This window comes from Abramis brama (genome assembly GCF_963993115.1).
Source record: "Abramis brama genome assembly, chromosome: 24".
NCBI classification, from domain to species: Eukaryota; Metazoa; Chordata; class Actinopteri; order Cypriniformes; family Leuciscidae; genus Abramis; species Abramis brama.
In genome coordinates, this window is record NC_139986.1 from 607,501 (window position 1) to 630,000 (window position 22,500).

The window sequence follows — 22,500 nt, forward strand, 5'->3', positions numbered from 1 at the left end:
CCGCTAAGACTCGCAAACTGAGTTGTTTTTCATTTAAAGATACTGGAACTGTGCAGATCCAGGCTTTTTCTGGAAACATCAGAACATTTCCCCTATGAAAAGCTAATGAAAAATGTTCCTGTTTCTATTTTTCCTGAAGTGTCTGCAACGCCTCATAAGTCATATATAACCAGAGAAGTCTGACTGCCACAAACCTGTCAAAACACTTTCCAGATCATTTGTAGACCCTCAGGTTTGGATTCATACGGCTGGATTCGCTGATTTACGTGATGCACACGTGGAGTTCAAACACACGTTCAGTTGGACGTCAGACGGTAGACACTACAGATTCATGCGGCTAGATAAGACAAGACCAGCAGGTGTTAATTCATGAATAATTACACAAATGATCATGTTATAATTAGATCTTCACACTGTTAGAGTGTAATGTTTCAAACTGAACTACTGAATGTGTCTTGTACCTTCGAGATGTTCCAGCGCCCAGCGTGTGTGTGAAGCTTCTCATCCGCAAGTGCTCTTAGCTGTTCTGTGGGAACCCGAAACCTCCGGATGAGCTTGTGGACGCGAGACGGACGGCTCTTCCCGGAGGAGTGGAGGAGCTCAGGGTGGGTGATGTGGGAGACGAGGCTCATGGGATGCCGCCGGCTTCAAGAGCTGTGTGTAATCGAGACGCTCTCGGGAAACACTCCCAACACACTCCGGGACTGGAGATATTTAATCAAATGCAGCGCTCTAAGTTATTGCTTCTCCTTAAGCAAGAAAAGCCTTGTTCTTGTGTGTGTGTGTGTGTGTGTGATTTTCTGCTCAGTGGTATGCAGTCTTCTCATTTATGATTATAATCAGCTGGTTTATTACACAGCTGGCATGAAGACCTTTGGAAGAAGGATTATTATGTCATGCTATGGCCGATAATTGATAAATTGCTGGTATTAAAATTCTTTACTATATTGTCTAAATAAATCAATGTGCCCATATGCTTTTTGGAATATTCCCAGTCATGTAGTGTGTAATAAAGCTGAGATCTGCAAAGTTTCAAAGATCAAATGAGTTTTTGTCTAAAAGAAAGAAGTGATTCTGAACTGAAACGAGTCGTCGGTGTAGGTTTGTAACTAATTTGCATAATGTGGTGTTGATTGGCTGAGCAGCGTCTCTTAGCTCCGCCCTCAAACACTGTAGTGTATCTGAGACTGGAGGAGTTTGGTTCGTGTTGTTCATGTGGAGAAGATGCTGTTTTCTGAGATTGATACGGTGAAACCCACGCCATCGTTACTGTTCGTATCTCCATCTGACCAATCAGAGCAGAGCAGCTCTCAGAGAGGCAGGGTTTCATTATTATCATTCATGCCAGTTTTCATCCAGAAATTATTTGGATTGCATTGATGAATTTATCAGTGCATCACACTATACTCCTTTTTTTGTCTGATTTTATACTATGTATAATTTTTACAAGCATGTTATGGAATGAGTTTTCACAAGAGGCAAGATTTTTCCTGAAGACTGTCACGCCTGTTACATAAGATCTCAGTCGGTTCCCATTTTCCTTCCATTACTCTTGAGCTTCTTCTTCTCCTCTTCCTGTTCCCTTGGAAAGCCTCACTCGTCCGCTGAGAGCTGAGCGTCGGCACGCAGAGGTGAAGAGAGATCCTGATGTTCCTCTAACTCACAGCGCTTCATGTTAGCATTGATCCGTTAGTCTGTGCATTAGTCGTGCAGTGAGAGGATTCGAGCGCTTTCTGATCTCCAACTCTCCCTGGAGTTTCCATGATTTCTTTGCCAATGTAAATGATGATTCAGAAATGAACTTAGTTACTTTGGCTTTCTGAATCTCTGTCCACAACTGAGTGTACTACTGACCTGGAAGGAAACAAATGCTGTATTTGTTTAATAAAAGTAGCTTTATTGACTGATATTATCATTAGAAATTCCATTTGTTTTACTTCATGTTTTTGAAAATCATTGTATTTCCCTTAATCTTATCTCAACATTCTGAAACTGTAAGTCTCATGTCTCTTGGTCAAGACGTGCAAAACTCAAATATTAAAAAAATCCCACATATTCTCCTTCCAGACAAGAGAACTATGTTTGCTCACATTATTAGCGAGACTTTGCATGTTCGCACCGGCGTGTGTCTGACTGAGATCTGCTGATCTACACTGAGATGAAAAAGCATTCATCTTCCATTATTAGCCCTGGGTTCGGGAGCGTGACAGTATTTCCAGTAAAGGAGACGCCACACGGATCTGGGGAACGTCAGGCTGAGGATTGTGTTTGAAAGGCTTGATTTAGTCGGGCGGTGAAGCACTGAGTGTTCAGGACGGAGACGCTCCTGGTCCTTCAGCGTTTGGATCGGGAACAAGAATGTGCTTCTCGAGGAGCGTCTGCGAACACGTCCTTCAGAGTCTGAGTTAGAGAGATCCCGGGACTAACCCGGAGCACAGAGACAGATCTACTCTTCTCACAGCGATGCCACTGAAGAACCAGTGTTGGTTCCCTAGAGAACCTTTCAGTTCTTTCTTCTTTCTCTGAACATTGTAATAATCGGAAGAACCTTTTTCAACTATAAAGACCTTTTGCCCAATGAAAAGATTCCATGGATGTTAAAGGCTCTTCATGGGATCATCAATGCTAAAATAGAAGGAATTTGTCAGTGCAGTGAATAAAACCCTGACAGCAACTGCTTTACACACTGATGATAATCATAAGTGTTTCTTGATCATCAAATCATCATATTAGACTGATTTCTGAAGGATCATGTGACACTGAAGACTGGAGTAATGATGCTGAACATTCAGCTTTGATCACAGGAATAAATTACAGTATAATTATACTGTATATTCACATAGAGAACAGCTGATTTACACTGGAATAATATTTCACTGTTTCTACTGTATTCTTGATCAAATAAACGCAGCTTTGAGCAGAAGAGGCTCTTTCAGGCTCATGTAAAGTGATTCTCACTGGAGCCTGGTGTTGGCAGGCCTGTCCCGTCTCCTCGATCCGGCTGATGTTAGCAGGGACTCTGGCTCCGGAATACAGCGATCCCAGTGAAGGATTTCTGTGTGTGTGGAGGAGTCGTGATGAACAGAGGAACAGATGTGTGTTAATAACCCGTGTCTGAAGCGTCTCGTGTGCCACAGTAAACACACTCCTTTCATTACACAGCATCTGTATTATTCCCGTTGTCTTCTGTCTCCACACACAGCCGGCGCTCAATTAATCAGGAACTCTGAGGAAACCGATCCCGACTCGAGAGACACGTAGCTTTAGCGGAGGGTCAGAACAACTGCAGGATCGCTAGAGAAGAGGATCTTCTGCCAAACCTGATCAATCATCATCAGTCGAAACACACACTGAATCTCCCGCTTCCTCCGGGACGATCACGGCATTTTATTCAGACACTCTTATACAGATGTTTATTTGCTCAGGGGCATACTCATATTTATATTATAAATGATTGTGTGTTTCTTTTGTGCAGTCTCTCTCTCTCTCTCTCTCTCTCTCTCTCTCTCTGTCTGTCTCTCTCTCTCTCTCTCTCTCTCTCTCTCTCTCTCTCTCTCTCTCTCTCTCTCTCTCTCTGTCTCTCTCTCTCTCTCTCACTGTCTCTCTCTCTCTCTCTCTCTCACTGTCTGTCTCTCTCTCTCTCTCTCTTTGAGCTTTATTGGCATGACTTGTACAGTATTGCCAAAGCATTGGCCATTACATAAATGGACATTACATACACAAATAATCAATAAATTCAATAAATCAATCAGTAAACAAATGTATGAATATATTTATATAAACAAGAAAAAAAACAAAAAAAAACAAAAAAAAAACACCTTTGTACATTAGTACCAACATTCAGACGAGATAAGGATGATTCTGACTTTGGTTTTGTCCACTGGCTGACTCTCGTAGTTTGTGGCAGGCTGTCACATATTTTGCTGCTGTTGTGATTGAGCTGGAGTCCTCACCCAAAATATGATTTAATTTTTCTGAATTTGGTAGTGCCATAAAATTTGGTTCTAGTTGTTGGAATCTAGTGAAATAGTCTGATCTAATGCTGTGATAGTGATCACAGTGTATCAGGAAGTGTTCTTCTGTCTCCACCTCTCCCTGAGAGCACAGTGAACACAGCCTCTGCTCTCTCGGCTGCCATCTCTGCCTGTGCCGGCCTCTCTCTACAGCCAGACTGTGGTCACACACACACACACACACACACCTCTCTCTACAGCCAGACTGTGGTCACTCAGCCTGTACTTGGTCAGGGTCTTTCTCATTTTATGCTCTTTCACACAGCTCAGGTATTCTGCTGGTGTATAGTCTCTTTTCAGGTGTAAATAGAGTTCCATCTTCTTTTGTGATTTAGTAGCATCTTTCCAATAGGTAATGTAATTTTGTTTTTGTCTCTCACTGTCTCTCTCTCTCTCTCTCTCTCTCTCTCTCTCTCTCTCTCACTGATTAAATGTTTGCATTGTAAATTGCACTTGAAAGGATTTTATGCTACTTTGCACTCTGAAGCAAATGAAACAAGCAGGTGAGAGGCTGGTGTAAATGTTTGTGAAGAAATATAGCGTTCCCAAGTGTGTGTGTGTGTTCACACTGACCTGCACCTGTGTGTGTGTGTGTGTGTGTGTGTGCGTTCACACTGACCTGCACCTGTGTGTGTGTGTGTGTGTGTGTGTGTGTGTGTGGTCACACGGACCTGTGCTGCTTCCTGTCACTGATTCACACACTGGTGTCGATAATCACCCGACGGTCATGTGACCCGACAGACTGTTCATACTTTCCTCAGTTAAAGGACATTTATTAGTCAGAATGGCACAGTCTGACATTCAGTGAGTGATTTCACAAAGTGTGTGTGTCATTATTCCACACAGCGGACGTCATGAATGCCATTTCATGAGGTCGTTTTGGAGCAACTGCTAAACTTTGCAATATTTTCCCAGATTTGATCATTCGTGTTCTAGAAAAGAAAAGCCCAGGCCGACGACAGAGAAGATGTGGAGCGCAGAGAGTTTTGTGTTACACTGTGTGAAACTCACAAACAACACAAATTGTTAGCGTTTACTTTGATATCAGTCTCTTTGAGAAATAAAATATTTGAAAACGAAGTATTGAAGGCTAGTGTATTAGATCAGGTCTCTGTGTCCGTGAGTTCTGCTGTTCATCGATTCACGACGCAGTGATGATGAAGCACAGGCCGGATCAAACGCGAGTGATGGATTAGTGTGTTTGCTCTCAGTAATGTGACTTGCTGAACGCTCACTGAAACTCAAGGCTTCATTGAGTCCTTGCTGGAAAACTCAACCTCAGCTCCGGATAAAGCCACACACACACACACACACACACACACACACACACACACACACACCCCAGCACGCTCGTTTACTGCCCTGGTGGTCGAATGAAAGCGTGTGTGTTTGTTCTTTAGATCTGCAGTAGTACAGTGTGTGTACAGTGTGTGATCGGATCATTTCACAGATTTACACTGAAGTACAGCATCTGTAATGTGTGAAACTAGTTTAATACTGACCAACCTATAATATACAGTTTAGTTAATGAAACCTTTTATGTTTTTAAGTAGATTTAAGTACAGCATGAAATATACAAAACCATTCAAAAGTTTGTTAGACTTTATTTTCTGAAATAAATGTAAACTTTTTCATCAAAGTCACATTAAACTGATCAAAAGTGACAGTAAAGACATTTATAATGTTACAAAAAGTCCTGAAAAATAAAATGTATGACGATTCCCACAGAAATCTGAAGCAGCACAACTGTTTTACACACTGATAATAATCAAATGTTTTGTGATCATCAAATCATCATATTAGAGTGATTTCTGAAGGATCATGTGACACTGAAGACTGGAGTAATGATGCTGAACATTCAGCTTTGATCACAGGAATAAATTACACTTTACTATATATTCACAGAGAAAACAGATGATTTACATTATAATAATATTTCACTGTTTTTACTGTATTTTTGATCAAATAAACGCAGCTTTGGTGAGCGGAAAATATTTTGAACGGTAGTTTTTGCAATTCCCCAGTATAACAGTTATTGAGGAGTATTGAAAGTAACACTCCTGATAGTAAATAAACAGTGAACTTGTTGAAGTAATCTTTATCTTTGACCGCTTTACTCTCGCTGATTCCCTGAGGAACTCTGAAATCAAAGGCCGGTAGGAAATCCGCTGTTTGTGTCTGGGTTAAAGTGGGCGAAGAAGGGAAACGTTGGGAAACGTTGGGAAACGCTGGACTCTGGAGTGGTGTGCTGAAGGGAGTGGCAGAAGAGGATAATTGGTCAGAGACTGTGATAAGGCTAATCCGGCTCTGGCTGTCCTGAAGCCAAGGTCAGCGCCGCTAAACTCATTATAAACTCAGTACGATTCGCCAAGTGTGACCGAAAACATATGATGTTGTGCTCATTGGACTTTTATTCACATTGCATGTGTTATACTAATTTATGTATTTTTTGTTATACATTTGGTGTTCATCAAGTTACAATCCTCAGTAATGGTCAAAGCACGCCCTTCGCTCAGCTCGCTCACTCGAGGCTCATGGGAAGGCTCTATAGACTCAGGCCAAAGTCAAACCTCATTCTGGACTGATGAGACCCCTTCATTCTGCCTTCGCTCTTTTACACCGTCACTCATGTCCTGGAATCCGCACAGATCCAGAAATCGGTCATCAGCATCATACTTGGTCTGAAGCTTTACTAATTTTGCAATTACTAATTAGATGATGTATCTGTGACTTGCTAACTCTGTGTTTCATGACCGTGTTCACTTCCAGCGGCCACTTCCATGAATATCTGTGGGTTTCTCCTCATTTCTCCTCATTTGTGCTGCTTTTTCTGATCTTACTCTCTGGGATTCATGGATCATATATAATTGGAACGCAAACAGAAAAATATTCACTGTTAACATTTAAATGTATTACACAGCCAATGGTTGTTGTGGAGACCGGATCACATGTTGAGCTTTCACAGTTTTACAGCCGCAGAGGTTTCTGGGTAAAGTTCAGGAATACTGTGCTTTAAAGCACCAGTGACCGAAGGAACGGCACTATTCTTTTATTTATTTATGATGCACATTGATTTGTAATGGGCTTTTTTGATGTATTTAAAGCTTTTAAATATATTCTCTTTGAAAACAGATTGTGATTGGAATAGTTCGTCATATTAGGCAAAAAAGCTCCATTGTGTACATTTACAAATCAGTAAACTTCAATTTAGAGTTTTTTTTTTTTACCATGTTGTAGTGTATTTTAAACGCTTAACATTTTAATTTCATTATTTAACCCAGCCTAGATTGAGCAAAGCTTATTCCCAACCTCGTCCGGCTCTTTAACGAGTCAATGATCAACACATCTGCCCAAGCCCTTCAACCTTTGGTCCATTCCACAGAAAACATTCCCAATAAGCCATAATGTGCTCCTCGTTGCTCATCCTGACATTGACCTCGATCCACTGAGAGCCCGATAACTCAAGCCTTCATCTCTCACCAGAAGCCTTGTACTGGCGATCTTCAGGCTAAAGGCACATCTGGTCTGGAGTCATAAAAGTGCAATAAAGACACAAATGTCTTTATACTTGCTAAGTGTTTCCTCTAGTTGCACAACAGACTGGTGAAACTGGGAAAAGTCTTTGATTCATGAATGACCAAATGTGCGCAAGTCAATAAATTATGAACAGATTATTGCTGTCATTATTGTGTGTGTTTACATGCACAGCTATATTTTTACTGGTTTACATGCAAGCATTTACGCTGTGATGCATGCAAGTCTCAAAACTCAAAGCTATGCATTAATTCATGCATGTAAAGAGGTCACAATTTCATATAACCTTTCAAGTGCCTGTCATAACGCCTTTAATTTCCTCTTCATAAAAGGTAAAGTTGGCATGAAATTAAATTAACCCTATTTATTTTCTTAAGGCATGTTACTGGGTTTATTGTGAATGATTTATCTGTGCCTTTATAATATAAATATATATTTGTTTGTTTTTTGTTTGTTTTTCTACACTGAACATTTTTTTTAGGATTTAGAAGTTGCTAGTAAATTTTACTAATAGTTAAAAAGATGTCAAGTATCACATTGAATTAATTATTTTGTTGTAAAGCATATTCCAATAATGTTTGTTTTATTTTCAATTAAAATAATTTTTAAATTTCAATTTTTACAGTGTTTATAATCTTTCACATCTGCCTCGGTTCCGGAATCCAACGCTCCCTTTTCACAGTCCAATCAACAACTGACAGATAAAAGCTCTGCCACATGTTTCTCCTGTATACTCCTGTAATATACATCTCAGTCCTCAGTGACTCCTTCATGACTTCACAGGGTATCTCTGTTCTCTTGGAGTCGGACTAGATCTTCTAAACAATAATACTGAATGTGATATCTGACCTGTAAAGTCCTCTCTCATCTGCACTGACTGACCCCTCGTGCTTCTCGCTGGTGTGTGTAGTTGTGTTGGAGTCGAGATGGGAGTCCGCTCCACCCTGCAGATGTGGAGTCCACTGATAGTCTGCTAAACTTCAGCATTTCTCAGCATGAACATGATTTTTTTCCAACATGCTGATGTTAGGATGTAATGTCGGCTATATGTTGTCCACGCTGCGTCTGCTCTTCTAGAAGTGGATTCAGGGAAGGGTTCTGGTGTCAGGGAGGCTGAACGTCCTCTAGGTCCCATCGCCAGCTTTCTGACTTTACACTCTCTTTACTGGTTTTATCTAGAACAGCTGCAGTGAATCTTGTGTATAAACATTTGCACTTTGGTTGATATGACTCATGAATTTGTGTTTAGACAACACAAACACAGTCTTAAAGGGACTGTAAGTAGGAATTTCTCCCATCTAGTGGTGAAATTGTATTTTGCATTCAAACGAATAATGGTCTCCAGCGCCTCACTTTTTCAAATGCGCGTTGCATCTACGGTAGCCGTTATGTACCAAAAAGCTATGACAGGATGTCTTATAATAGCACTTCGAGTTTTTCTTCGGGTGAACATGTTTCTTATTTAAAACAAACTGAAACTTGAAACAACGAAAAAAAGTGTTACAGTATGAATTACTGACTGTGAAAAACATTAACTATGGTAGTTAGTAGTAATGCCTTCTTTATTCATTATATTTTTGAAGTACGTGCATTGTTAGATATCATCATCCGTGCCTTCTCTAACGTTACTGTACTCAATAGCTGCTATTCATCAAAGAGCCTGTTTAACTTACTATGAATGGAATAGATAAATAGATATAACTATAAATGTTCTACTGTCTATATAATAAAGTACACAACCAAGCAATGAAAAGAAAGCTTGTAATTAAGACCGTAACATTGACTTACCTGTCGAGAAGAAAGCAGGCAACTTCAGCGTCTCTTTTGAAAGCTTTCTCCTGCATTAGCTATCCCGACATTAACCCTTGTTTTTGTGATCTCCGGTCACGTTTCCTTTTACGGTCTATTTTGGACTTTTTCGACGACGAGGACTCCTTATCCTGTGACTCATATGTATGAATGAACGGTGTATAAATAAACGTGCAGTGCAGCCTTTTAAACTTGCCGTGGCAGTGACAAGCGCCTCTCACTGCTCTGCTCCTCCGCTTCTGCTGACGCTTCAGTCACGTGACGCCTGGCTCTGAACGAAACGCGTTGTGGAAATGCGTTGGTCTAGTACTTTTTGTCCCTCTCTGCTATTATAGTTTTTCAAGATGGCGGAACTACATGGAAGCCTCCGTGGACCTACCCGTCCCATGTATATAAAGATAATAAATTCTTCATTTACGAGGATTAGTCTGATCATTGGCATAGGCATTTGTACACTATTGAGGGCATATTTATGAATAAAAATATTGATTTTAGATAATAAAATACCTAAAAAGCTACATATTGTCCCTTTAACAATACCTAGGGCTGCACGATTAATCTCAATTAACGCAAAATCGCACTTAAACCAATTTGGCTTCTCGTGATTTTGAAATCGCAGCGATTATTTGTAATGCGCAGCTTGTCAGTGAAGCACAGCTCTGGGATCAGTGAACGTGTGATCAGTGAACGTGTGATCAGTGAAGGTGTGATCAGTGAACGTGGGATCAGTGAACGTGTGATCAGTGAACGTGTGATCAGTGAACGTGTGATCAGTGATCAGTGAACGTGGGATCAGTGAACGTGGGATCAGTGAACGTGGGATCAGTGAACGTGGGATCAGTGAACGTGTGATCAGTGATCAGTGAACGTGGGATCAGTGAACGTGGGATCAGTGAACGTGGGATCAGTGAACGTGGGATCAGTGAACGTGTGATCAGTGATCAGTGAACGTGGGATCAGTGAACGTGGGATCAGTGAACGTGTGATCAGTGATCAGTGAACGTGGGATCAGTGAACGTGTGATCAGTGAACGTGGGATCAGTGAACGTGTGATCAGTGAACGTGGGATCAGTGATCAGTGAACGTGGGATCAGTGAACGTGTGATCAGTGAACGTGGGATCAGTGAACGTGTGATCAGTGAACGTGTGATCAGTGAACGTGTGATCAGTGAACGTGGGATCAGTGAACGTGGGATCAGTGAACGTGTGATCAGTGAACGTGGGATCAGTGAACGTGGGATCAGTGAACGTGTGATCAGTGAACGTGGGATCAGTGATCAGTGAACGTGGGATCAGTGATCAGTGAACGTGGGATCAGTGAACGTGGGATCAGTGAACGTGGGATCAGTGAACGTGTGATCAGTGAACGTGGGATCAGTGATCAGTGAACGTGGGATCAGTGAACGTGGGATCAGTGAACGTGGGATCAGTGGACGTGGGATCAGTGATCAGTGAACGTGGGATCAGTGATCAGTGAACGTGGGATCAGTGAACGTGGGATCAGTGGACGTGGGATCAGTGAACGTGTGATCAGTGAACGTGGGATCAGTGAACGTGGGATCAGTGAACGTGGGATCAGTGAACGTGGGATCAGTGGACGTGGGATCAGTGATCAGTGAACGTGGGATCAGTGATCAGTGAACGTGGGATCAGTGAACGTGGGATCAGTGGACGTGGGATCAGTGAACGTGTGATCAGTGAACGTGGGATCAGTGAACGTGGGATCAGTGAACGTGGGATCAGTGAACGTGGGATCAGTGAACGTGGGATCAGTGGACGTGGGATCAGTGGACGTGGGATCAGTGGACGTGGGATCAGTGAACGCTGCTCACTCTGAAAGCACTGCGAGCTTGAGTCGCATCTTTCCAAACATGAGAAGCATTTATGAACCTCTTGTTCAACAAACTCCCTTCATAACATCAGATGAGTGTTTGAAAACATCCTTCTGTGAGATGATGTGGCTTCTTACACACAATAAGGAACACTACATATTATTTCATAGTATTCTATACAGTGATAAAGGCTATGTCAATTATCATTGAAGTAAAAATATACTTTATTATCATGAAAATACCCGATAGTCTTGAAGAACTCAGAGAACCATATGTTGTCGTAGTCGTGTGTCTATTACTCATGTTGAATCATCTTCTGTTTATTCAGCTACAGATAGTGTGATGCCCGAGAGGGATTTCCTGGAATGAGCGTTATCATACTTCTGCGGCGGGGCGTATTTGGTGTGTGTGTGTGAGACGCCCTACAAAATTTGGGATATCGCTTAAAAAAAACTGGATGGAAACGTCAAGACGTGCATAAATTCTGAAATGCGCATAGAAAACTCATGCGCTCAATTGAGGTGGATAATAGTTTTGATCCGATAAGAAGACAAACTACAATGGAAACACATTTACTGCATAAATCCCTCAAACCTCATGTGACTTTGCTCAGTGTCAGCTGTGATTGGATAACTGGAGTAGATAACCAATGGCATCGCAGCGTCTCTAATGTAACGTAACGACGGAGTCGAAGTGTGTGATCTGAATGATTGGGTGTAATTCCCTCCAGAAGCGTCTCACACGAGTGTGTTCCCGAACACCAGCATCCGAACGCCAGAGATCACGACAGCGTTTACTGTGTTTCGTCTGACACTCGAGACACACTCGTTTATGATGGAGGGGAAAACAGCCACAATCCAGAAACTTACAGTTTATTATTACTCATATTTTCTGCCAATTTCCCAGGAAGTGACGATTTTGTTATTTTGAACATGGAATAAAAACAAATATTCTAAGCGATATTCCAGTTTTGCTCGTAAAGTTCGTAACTGGATGGAAACAGCTAATGAGCCGGAAATGGGAGATTTCTTAACTCCAGCTGGCGTTTGTGACAGAAGGCTCAGTATTATGATGTACAGTATTGAGCATTAGCATACAGCAGAAACCCTGAGTTCCACCTTAAGTTGTGCTGTGAGTGCTTAGATAGCAGTGCCGTCTCTTTCTTCAGGCTGTCGTGTTTCCTCACAAGCCCAGTTGTACAGGCACGTTCTTCACAGCGGTTCTATTAGCCCACGCTAACCGCTTCCAGATGATGGTGTCTCGTCACAGAGCGAGCGATTGTTTGCGCTCCTCGACTCTAATCAAGACCATGTGTGGATCCAGGTCTTCAGCAAGCGACTCGAGCGTCGGCTGATACGGCCTCAGCTTGATGTGCTCGGGGGGGTAGATGTGAATGAAGCTGATCTGTGATTAGCGCAGGCTCTGGTACAGTAGGTCTGGGCTGTTCTGGTTTCTCATCTGCAAGGGAAACAGGGAGATTTTCCCTTAAAACAGAAGCTGATTGAAGTGGAGGGGAATGAAGATGTAGGACCTGGAGGGAGTTTACAGCCCCGGATGAAGTGTGTGTGTAATAAAACTGCAGGATTGTTGGCCGCCACTCAGCACATAAACAGGAAAATGCAGAGAGATTATAAAGACCTTCATTTTGAGAGGAATTATTTGCTGGAGATTATAATAATGTCTCGTATTTTGTAAAACATGCATTGCACTCCAATTCCTCAAGCAACACTGATAATAATCATAAATGTTTCCTGATCATCAAATCATCATATTAGAGTGATTTCTGAAGGATCATGTGACACTGAAGACCGGAGTAATGATGCTGAAAATTCAGCTTTGATCACAGGAATAAATTACACTTTACTGTATATTCACATACAGTCAAATCAAAAATGATTCAGACACCAGATATACATTTTTATATTTTTTCACTAGTGTGATCAGGACACTATAGTTCATTATGTAAGTGAGGAGAGCAGAATAAAGTAAACTGTAACATATTATACCCAGAAATTCTTCATAAAGCATTATAAAAATGTGTGACCAAAAATGATTCGGACACTTTGAGCTGATCATGTTTTGCTGAAGTGTGTTTTCTTTAATTGCTAATGCTCTTTTTACACACAGACTGAACACAATGAAGCATTGCTTGGTGATTGGTTGAGCTAAACTGGTATTATCTAATTGTGTAGTTAAATTTAACAGCTGACAGATATTCAACATAATTCATGTGTGAGACAGTCTAACAGAAGGACGGACAAAACCAGTCAAATATCAACTGAGTTCTGCTCATATTTTATTACCATGTTCTAAACTATAGCGAATAAACTGATAATGTGAGAAATGTTGAAGCTGTCTGAATAACTTTTGGTTTGACTGTAGAAAACAGTGGTTTTACATTGGAATAATTTTTCACTGTTTTTGATGATGTTTTTCAGTAGTCAAATGTTAGTATGTTGCACATTGCAAATGCGATGTTACGTGAGACAGCATGCAGATTTAGCTCAACATATCCACTGACACTCTCTGGCTCCTGTGGCCTGAGGCTGCTGACTATCCCAGTATTAACCGCTGCTCTGTGTGTGTGTGTGTGTGTGCAGAGAGTGGCTCTGGCGGGCAGCTGGACCTGACGGAGCTCATCGGTGTGCCCTTGCCCCCGTCGGTCTCCTTCATCACCGGCTTCGAGGGATTCCCTGCGTACAGCTTCGGGCCGGACGCTAACGTGGGCCGCCTCACGCGCTCCTTCATCCCCGACCCGTTCTACCGTGACTTCGCCATCATCGTCACGGCCAAACCCAGCAGCCGTCGAGGAGGAGTGCTGTTCGCCATCACTGACGCCCTGCAGAAGCTGGTGCACCTGGGCGTGGCGCTGGCGCCGGTGGAGGACGGGTCTCAGCGTGTGCTGCTGTACTACAGCGAGCCCGGAGACACACACACGCGCGAGGCCGCCTCCTTCAAGATGGCGGAGCTCACGGGCCGCTGGGCCAGGTTCACACTGGCGGTGCAGGGGGAGGAGGTGAAGCTCTACATGGACTGTGAGGAACACCATCGCGTGGCCTTCCACCGGAACCAACACTCACTCTCCTTCCAGCCCAGCTCCGGCATCTTCATCGGGAACGCTGGAGGAACACGGATGGAGCCCTTCGTGGTGAGTTTCTGATTTAATTTTTACACACTGGTTCTGATCCAAACCCTCGCCTTCTACAGCAGTATCTGAAAGTCCCCCTGTAGTCAGTAATTGTATCCCTTAAAACTCATCTTTGATCACCAAAATGACATATTAAACATTTTTACCTTGAAAAGAATTTCTTCATGCCTTAAAATATCTTGAATGTAACTCGACACCCTTGCCTCATTTAGTATGCGCGGTTCTATGAATATGCAAATGAGCCCCGCCTCCACTCACTCACTCAGCTCAGAGATCCACTGGTTGACGATCACACGTTGATCTGATTGGTTGCAAGGTAGTTTGTGACGTCAGAAACACCAGCGATTTCAAAGCGTGTTTTTGAGACTGTCTTTGGTTCACTGCAGTTTTAAGGAGGAAATACTCAGCAATGGAGTCGACTTATGAATTTACACATGGTTTGTTTTAAAGCACATTAAAAACACCACATAGACACATAAACAACATTAAAAACTGGATTTTCACCACAGGGGGACTTTTATGCCTGGTTCAGATTACACGATTTTTTTGTCTGTTACGATAGTCACTGTGTCAGATTACACGATTTTGACTCCTAAAAATCTTGTCATGTCGTGGACAAGAAACATGTCAGACTACACGTTGTTTTCCGACCAGTCATCGCGAGCCGTCTCACACACTCATTCACTCGCTCACTCACATAGCCTACACGCACTCACACACGCACTCACTCACACACACACACTCACACTCACTCGCACATACACACTCACTCACTCACATACACGCACTCTCTCTCACACACACACACTCACACATGCTCTCTCACTCACAAACTCACTCTCGCGCACACACACAGTCACACACACTGGCTCACTCACTCACTCACTCGCGAACACACACTCTCACTCACTCTCCCTCCCTCCCTCACTCACTCGCGAACACACACTCTCACTCACTCTCCCTCACTCACTCGCGCGCCGTCGTCGTGGAGGACCGTTAAAAAATTAAACATGCTAGTCTTTTTATCCTGATGTCGTGAAGCATCGCAGACGCCACGTAGGTTGTCGCCCACTATGACACACTATACGAGATGAAACGATCGAATCTTGCGTCCCGACGCCCGTTGTCGTTTGCGAATCCCCACGACACCCTACGTCAAACGGATCGTGCCAAAATCGGGCTAAAATCGTGTAATCTGAACCAGGCTGTTACAAGGTTTGGGACGAGGTGTTTTATGACCACGTTTATGTGTTTAGCATCACTAACTAACAGTGTTACAGTGCAGCTTCTTCATGATCCCGTAGTGTCGACTGGCTTGTGTCTGTTTACCTTTAAACTGAACTTCCTCACAGCGTATAATACCATAAACCACAGTAAAGTTGCATAGCACATTAATCACAGTTTATTACAGGAATGTTGTGATGACCATGGTTGTGCACGGTTGTTGTTGTTTCTCATAAAGGGAAACAACAAAAGACATGCATCGTCTCTTAAAGTGCATATATTAACATGAGCAGCTCCACAAACGTCACGACACAGATGTGTCATATAACCGTCAGGCGGAGACGCCAAGACATTGATTTGTGGCTCGTTCACATTCTGAACAACATTGGACAACATCAGCCTCGCCACAAGACCGACAACGTGGCAGTCTTACACCACTGGAGACATGAGAACGGACTTGTATTTAATTTTTTTTCCCCCTTTTTGGACCCCTAAAGTGCATGGATTCATGTTTTCCCCTTTTCTCTTCTCTCAAAAAGAAAGAAAACACTTTTAAAGGAAAGTTCATTTCAAAATAGAACTTCTTCAGATACTCTGATCATATCGTTCCAAACCTGATTTTCTTTCTGACATAAAACACACCAGGAGATGTTCAGCAAAATGTCCAAGCTGCTCTTTTCCATGCAATGCAAGTAAACAGTGAATTTGGTTAATTCACCTCCGATTTTTTAAATAAATGAAAGGATTTGGTTGCGAGTGCAGTGCGCTTGCAGAGAGACTCCGCCCACACTCTCTTCTGATTGGCTGTGAGTTTCGATTGATTTGATCGCGTCCCAGAGTCTTGTGTCTGGTGTGGACAGACATCTACAGTGTGACTTCATGCCGGCATTTAAAAATCTTGCTTAGGAGAATAAATAAAACATAACAGTTCTGCTAATTGGTTACAAAATGCGACCTTTCATTCTTTTGTGTTGACCAGATGAGTGTGTTTGGAAACAAGGCCAGACACACGGGTGTCTCACTGTACTTCAGTGTAGATACCAAGAGACAGAACACACACACACGTTTGGCTGAACACACACAGACACACACACACGTTTGGATGAACACACACATTTGGCTGAACACACACACACACACACACATGTTTTGGCTGAACACACACACACACACACACACACACGTTTGGCTGAACACACACACGTTTGGCTGAACACACACACATTTGGCTTAACACACACACACACGTTTGTCTTAACATACACACGTTTGGCTGAACACACACACGTTTGGCTGAACACACACACACACGTTTGGCTGAACACACACACACACACGTTTGGCTGAACACACACACGTTTGGCTGAACACACACAAACACGTTTGGCTGAACACACACACACACGTTTGGCTGAACACACACAAAAACGTTTGGCTGAACACACACACACACACACACGTTTGGCTGAACACACACACACACGTTTGGCTGAACACACATGTTTGGCTGAACACACACACGTTTGGCTGAACACACGTTTGGATGAACACACACACACATACGTTCGGCTGAACACACACACACACACGTTTGGCTGAACACACACGTTTGGCTGAACACACACGTTTGGCTGAACACACACACACACATGTTTGGCTGAACACACACGTTTGGCTGAACACACACGTTTGGCTGAACACACACACACATGTTTGGCTGAACACACACGTTTGGCTGAACACACACACATGTTTGGCTGAACACACACGTTTGGCTGAACACACACGTTTGGCTGAACACACACACATGTTTGGCTGAACACACACGTTTGGCTGAACACACACGTTTGGCTGAACACACGTTTGGCTGAACACACACGTTTGGCTGAACACACGTTTGGATGAACACACACACACATACGTTCGGCTGAACACACACACACACACGTTTGGCTGAACACACACGTTTGGCTGAACACACACGTTTGGCTGAACACACACACACATGTTTGGCTGAACACACACGTTTGGCTGAACACACACACATGTTTGGCTGAACACACACACATGTTTGGCTGAACACACACGTTTGGCTGAACACACACGTTTGGCTGAACACACACACACGTTTGGCTGAATACACGTTTGGCTGAACACACACGTTTGGCTGAACACACGTTTGGCTGAACACACACGTTTGGCTGAACACACACGTTTGGCTGAACACACACGTTTGGCTGAACACACACACACATGTTTGGCTGAACACACACGTTTGGCTGAACACACACGTTTGGCTGAACACACACACACATGTTTGGCTGAACACACACATGTTTGGCTGAACACACACGTTTGGCTGAACACACACGTTTGGCTGAACACACACACACGTTTGGCTGAACACACACGTTTGGCTGAACACACACGTTTGGCTGAACACACGTTTGGCTGAACACACACGTTTGGCTGAACACACACGTTTGGCTGAACACACGTTTGGCTGAACACACACGTTTGGCTGAACACACACGTTTGGCTGAATATATGGCGCTCGAAATGTTTCATTCGGCGACGAGACTGACAAGCACGACAGATAACACACGTGTATACGTGCGTGTACGTCTCCATTTGTTTTATATGGAGACGTATACGCAAATATCACGTCACGTAGACACGTCAATAACGTGTAGCTGTTGATCGTTACAGACGTGACGGCGGCGTCACGTTAGAAGTTAACGTGTGGATTACGTCTGTACGTCTGCCCGTCTGAACGTCTGCCCGTCTGCACGTCTTAACGTCTGCCCGTCTGCACGTCTGCACGTCTTAACGTCTGCCCGTCTGCACGTCTGCCCGTCTGTACGTCTGCCCGTCTTAACGTCTGCCCGTCTTAACGTCTGCCCGTCTGCCCGTCTGCACGTCTTAACGTCTGCACGTCTGCCCGTCTTAACGTCTGCACGTCTGCCCGTCTTAACGTCTGCCCGTCTTAACGTCTGCACGTCTGCCCGTCTTAATGTCTGCCCGTCTTAACGTCTGCTCGTCTGCCGTTGCAGACGTTAAGACGTGCAGATGGGCAGACGTGCAGACGGGCAGACGTTAAGACGGGCAGACGTTAAGACGTGCAGACGTGCAGACGTTAAGACGGGCAGACGTGTAGACGGGCAGACGTGCAGACGGGCAGACGGACAGACGGGCAGACGTTAAGACGGGCAGACGTTAAGACGGGCAGACGTTAAGACGTGCAGACGGGCAGACGGGCAGACGTTAAGACGGGCAGACGTTAAGACGTGCAGACGGGCAGACGTTAAGACGGGCAGACGTTAAGACGGGCAGACGTTAAGACGGGCAGACGGGCAGACGTGCAGACGTTAAGACGGGCAGACGGGCAGACGTTAAGACGGGCAGACGTTAAGACGGGCAGACGTTAAGACGGGCAGACGGGCAGACGTGCAGACGGGCAGACGTTAAGACGGGCAGACGTTAAGACGGGCAGACGTTAAGACGTGCAGACGGGCAGACGTTAAGACGGGCAGACGTTAAGACGGGCAGACGTGTAGACGTTCTCCACACGCACGTTAACACGTCTTTAAACTTGGTTAGGAAAGAAATGACACAAAGCGAGCGCCATAGAACACGCACACACTTTTGGCTGAACACACACACACGTTTGGCTGAACACACACACATGTTTGGGTGAACACACACACAGGATGGATCATGCAATGGCAGCGTGATAATAAATCATTTATATGTAAAATATATTAGTCTTGTATGATGGTCAAGAGAGCAGCGGTAGTCCTCGTTTGGGCTGGCGTCATCTCTTGTTTTAATAGTTCAATCGTTTAGGAAGGCTCTACCTCCTTTCGTGGACTAAGCTATCCTGGGAACTGCTAAAAGTCCAGAGCTTTATGATCTTAAAAAGCGTTTCTACAAAACAGTTGAGCTTAAAATGAGCTTAAAGTATGAGTTTAAAACAGTTGCTACACCTAAAGTCTTATACAAGCTGTCATTTCCGTAATAAGTAGCATATACCGCCTGCTATTCAATCAGTTGTCAACTATCGGGTAGTCTTCCGAAATTGAAAAGACATACACCAACAGACCAATACAAAAGAAACGAAACGGAAAGAAAATAATACGGTCGGACCTTGGATTCGAACCCCTGTCACTAAGAGCAAAACGACACCACTGCCCGTGCACGCAGACCAATGCCCTACTGAAGGTAGTAAGTTTGCTGGGAAATCTAATGTATTTCACAGACATGAATGTAAACAGAGGCTAAAATCAGCCCACATATGATAAAGGAAAAAGGGGGATACACGCGCCTAATGAAGAAATAAAAAATATGACATGATAAAAGTCCAAACACTAGTCCTAACAACGTTAGAAAAACAGAACCCTATCATTCAGATCGACAATCTACTACATATGTCTTTCCATTTGCTTCATTAGATGGGCTGAACTTTGAAGAAAAGGGAGGGGCTGATTATAATATTATACAAAACGCCGCTTTTTACGCCGTCTTTGTCAGACAGAAGCGCCGCAAATTACGGATGGCCTGCGGCGTCAGAAACGGCGTTGTTGACTGGATAAAAAAAACGGCGATATTGACGCCGATTTTGCTTTGCAAACGGCGTACTTTGCGGCATCTTTTCGTCTTAAACGCCGTAAACACCGGCGTTTTGAGAATGAAAGGCGTTTCGTTAGTGGCGAAATTTGACCCTTTTGGCGTTCCATATGTTTGGGTGAACACACACACGTTTGGCTGAACACAAGTTTGGCTGAACACACACACACACACGTTTGGCTGAACACACACACGTTTGGCTGAACACACGCGTTTGGCTGAACACACACATTTAGCTGAACACACACACACGTTTGACTGAACACACACACGTTTGGCTGAACACACACACACACGTTTGACTGAACACACACACGTTTGACTGAACACACACACACGTTTGGCTCAACACACACACACACACATTTGACTGAACACACACACACACACATTTGGCTGAACACACACACACGTTTGGCTCAACACACACACACACACATTTGACTGAACACACACACACACACGTTTGGCTGAACACACACACACGTTTGTCTTAACAAACACATGTTTGGCTGAACACACACACGTTTGGCTGAACACACACACGTTTGGCTGAACACACTCACGTTTGGCTGAACACACACACACATACGTTCGGCTGAACACACACACACGTTTGGCTGAACACACACACACACACACACACACACGTTTGACTGGACACACACACACGTTTGACTGAACACACACACGTTTGGCTGAACACACACAGACACGTTTGGCTGAACACACACACACACGTTTGACTGAACACACACACACGTTTGGCTCAACACACACACACACACATTTGGCTGAACACACACACGTTTGACTGAACACACACACACGTTTGGCTCAACACACACACACACACATTTGGCTGAACACACACACGTTTGACTGAACACACACATGTTTGGCTGAACACACTCAAACACACGTTTGTCTTAACACACACGTTTGGCTGAACACACACACACACCTTTGGCTGAACACACACACACACGTTTGACTGAACACACACACACGTTTGGCTCAACCCACACACACATTTGGCTGAACACACACGTTTGGCTGAACACACACACACGTTTGGCTGAACACACACGCACACACACACACGTTTAGCTGAACACACACACACACACGTTTGGCTGAACACACACACACCTTTGGCTGAACACACACACACACGTTTGGCTGAACACACACACACACGTTTGACTGAACACACACACACGTTTGGCTCAACACACACACACATTTGGCTGAACACACACACACACACGTTTGGCTGAACACACACACACGTTTGGCTGAACACACACACACGTTTGGCTGAACACACACACACACACACGTTTAGCTGAACACACACACACACACACGTTTGGCTGAACACACACACACACACGTTTGGCTGAACACACACACGTTTGGCTGAACACACACACACGTTTGGCTGAACACACACACACACACACACCCACGTTTGGCTGAACACACACACATGTTTGGCTGAACACACACACGCGTTTGGCTGAACACACACACACACACACGTTTGGCTGAACACACACACACGTTTGGCTGAACACACACACACACACACACGTTTAGCTGAACACACACACACACACACGTTTGGCTGAACACACACACACACACGTTTGGCTGAACACACACACGTTTGGCTGAACACACACACACGTTTGGCTGAACACACACACACACACACACACACACACACACGTTTGGCTGAACACACACACATGTTTGGCTGAACACACACACACGTTTGGCTGAACACACACACATTGCAATGCATTGTTTCCAGTACATTTTGTTTCACTTATAAATGTTTGAGTCCTGACATCATGTTTGGATTAATGTTTAACGTGAAATGCGACGGCGACAGTCATATCAGAAGCCGTTTTTATTCTACGTCTTGCCATCGCATGTCCAGCAGTGTTTACAGCTCGAGTTATTCACCGTAACCGCACAGACACTGTTTCTGTTTCCGTTTGATATTTGATGTTTTATGTAGTTATCTGGAGTATTTTAAGGCCCGTTCACACCAGGATTAAATACTATAGCAATAACTATATTAGCATCCTCACCAGCGCACAATATCGTTCTGTTTATTATAAGTTATTTTGTTGTCTGCCGCTTTAAATGCTGGATTCTGATGGACTGCCAATGTTTTTATCCTTCATCAGCTGTAAAAAAATCGCTATCGTTGTAGTTGTGCTGTGGACTGATATTCTTTTACATTTAGAACAATTTTAAACTATATTGTTATCATTATCGTCATTGGGTGAACAGGCCTTTA

At 43.8% G+C, this 22,500-nt stretch overlaps 1 protein-coding gene across 3 annotated transcripts in view; it reads left to right on the forward strand.

Annotated features, from left to right (window-relative positions):
* Positions 1–22,500, forward strand: part of col15a1a (collagen, type XV, alpha 1a) — an 88,342-nt gene that overhangs the window by 14,472 nt on the left and 51,370 nt on the right. For all 3 annotated transcript variants that reach the window (XM_084102908.1, XM_084102906.1, XM_084102907.1), the window contains exon 3: positions 13,789–14,336. In XM_084102908.1, the coding sequence (XP_083959034.1) occupies positions 13,789–14,336 (548 nt within the window). The remainder of the gene's footprint in view (positions 1–13,788; positions 14,337–22,500) is intronic.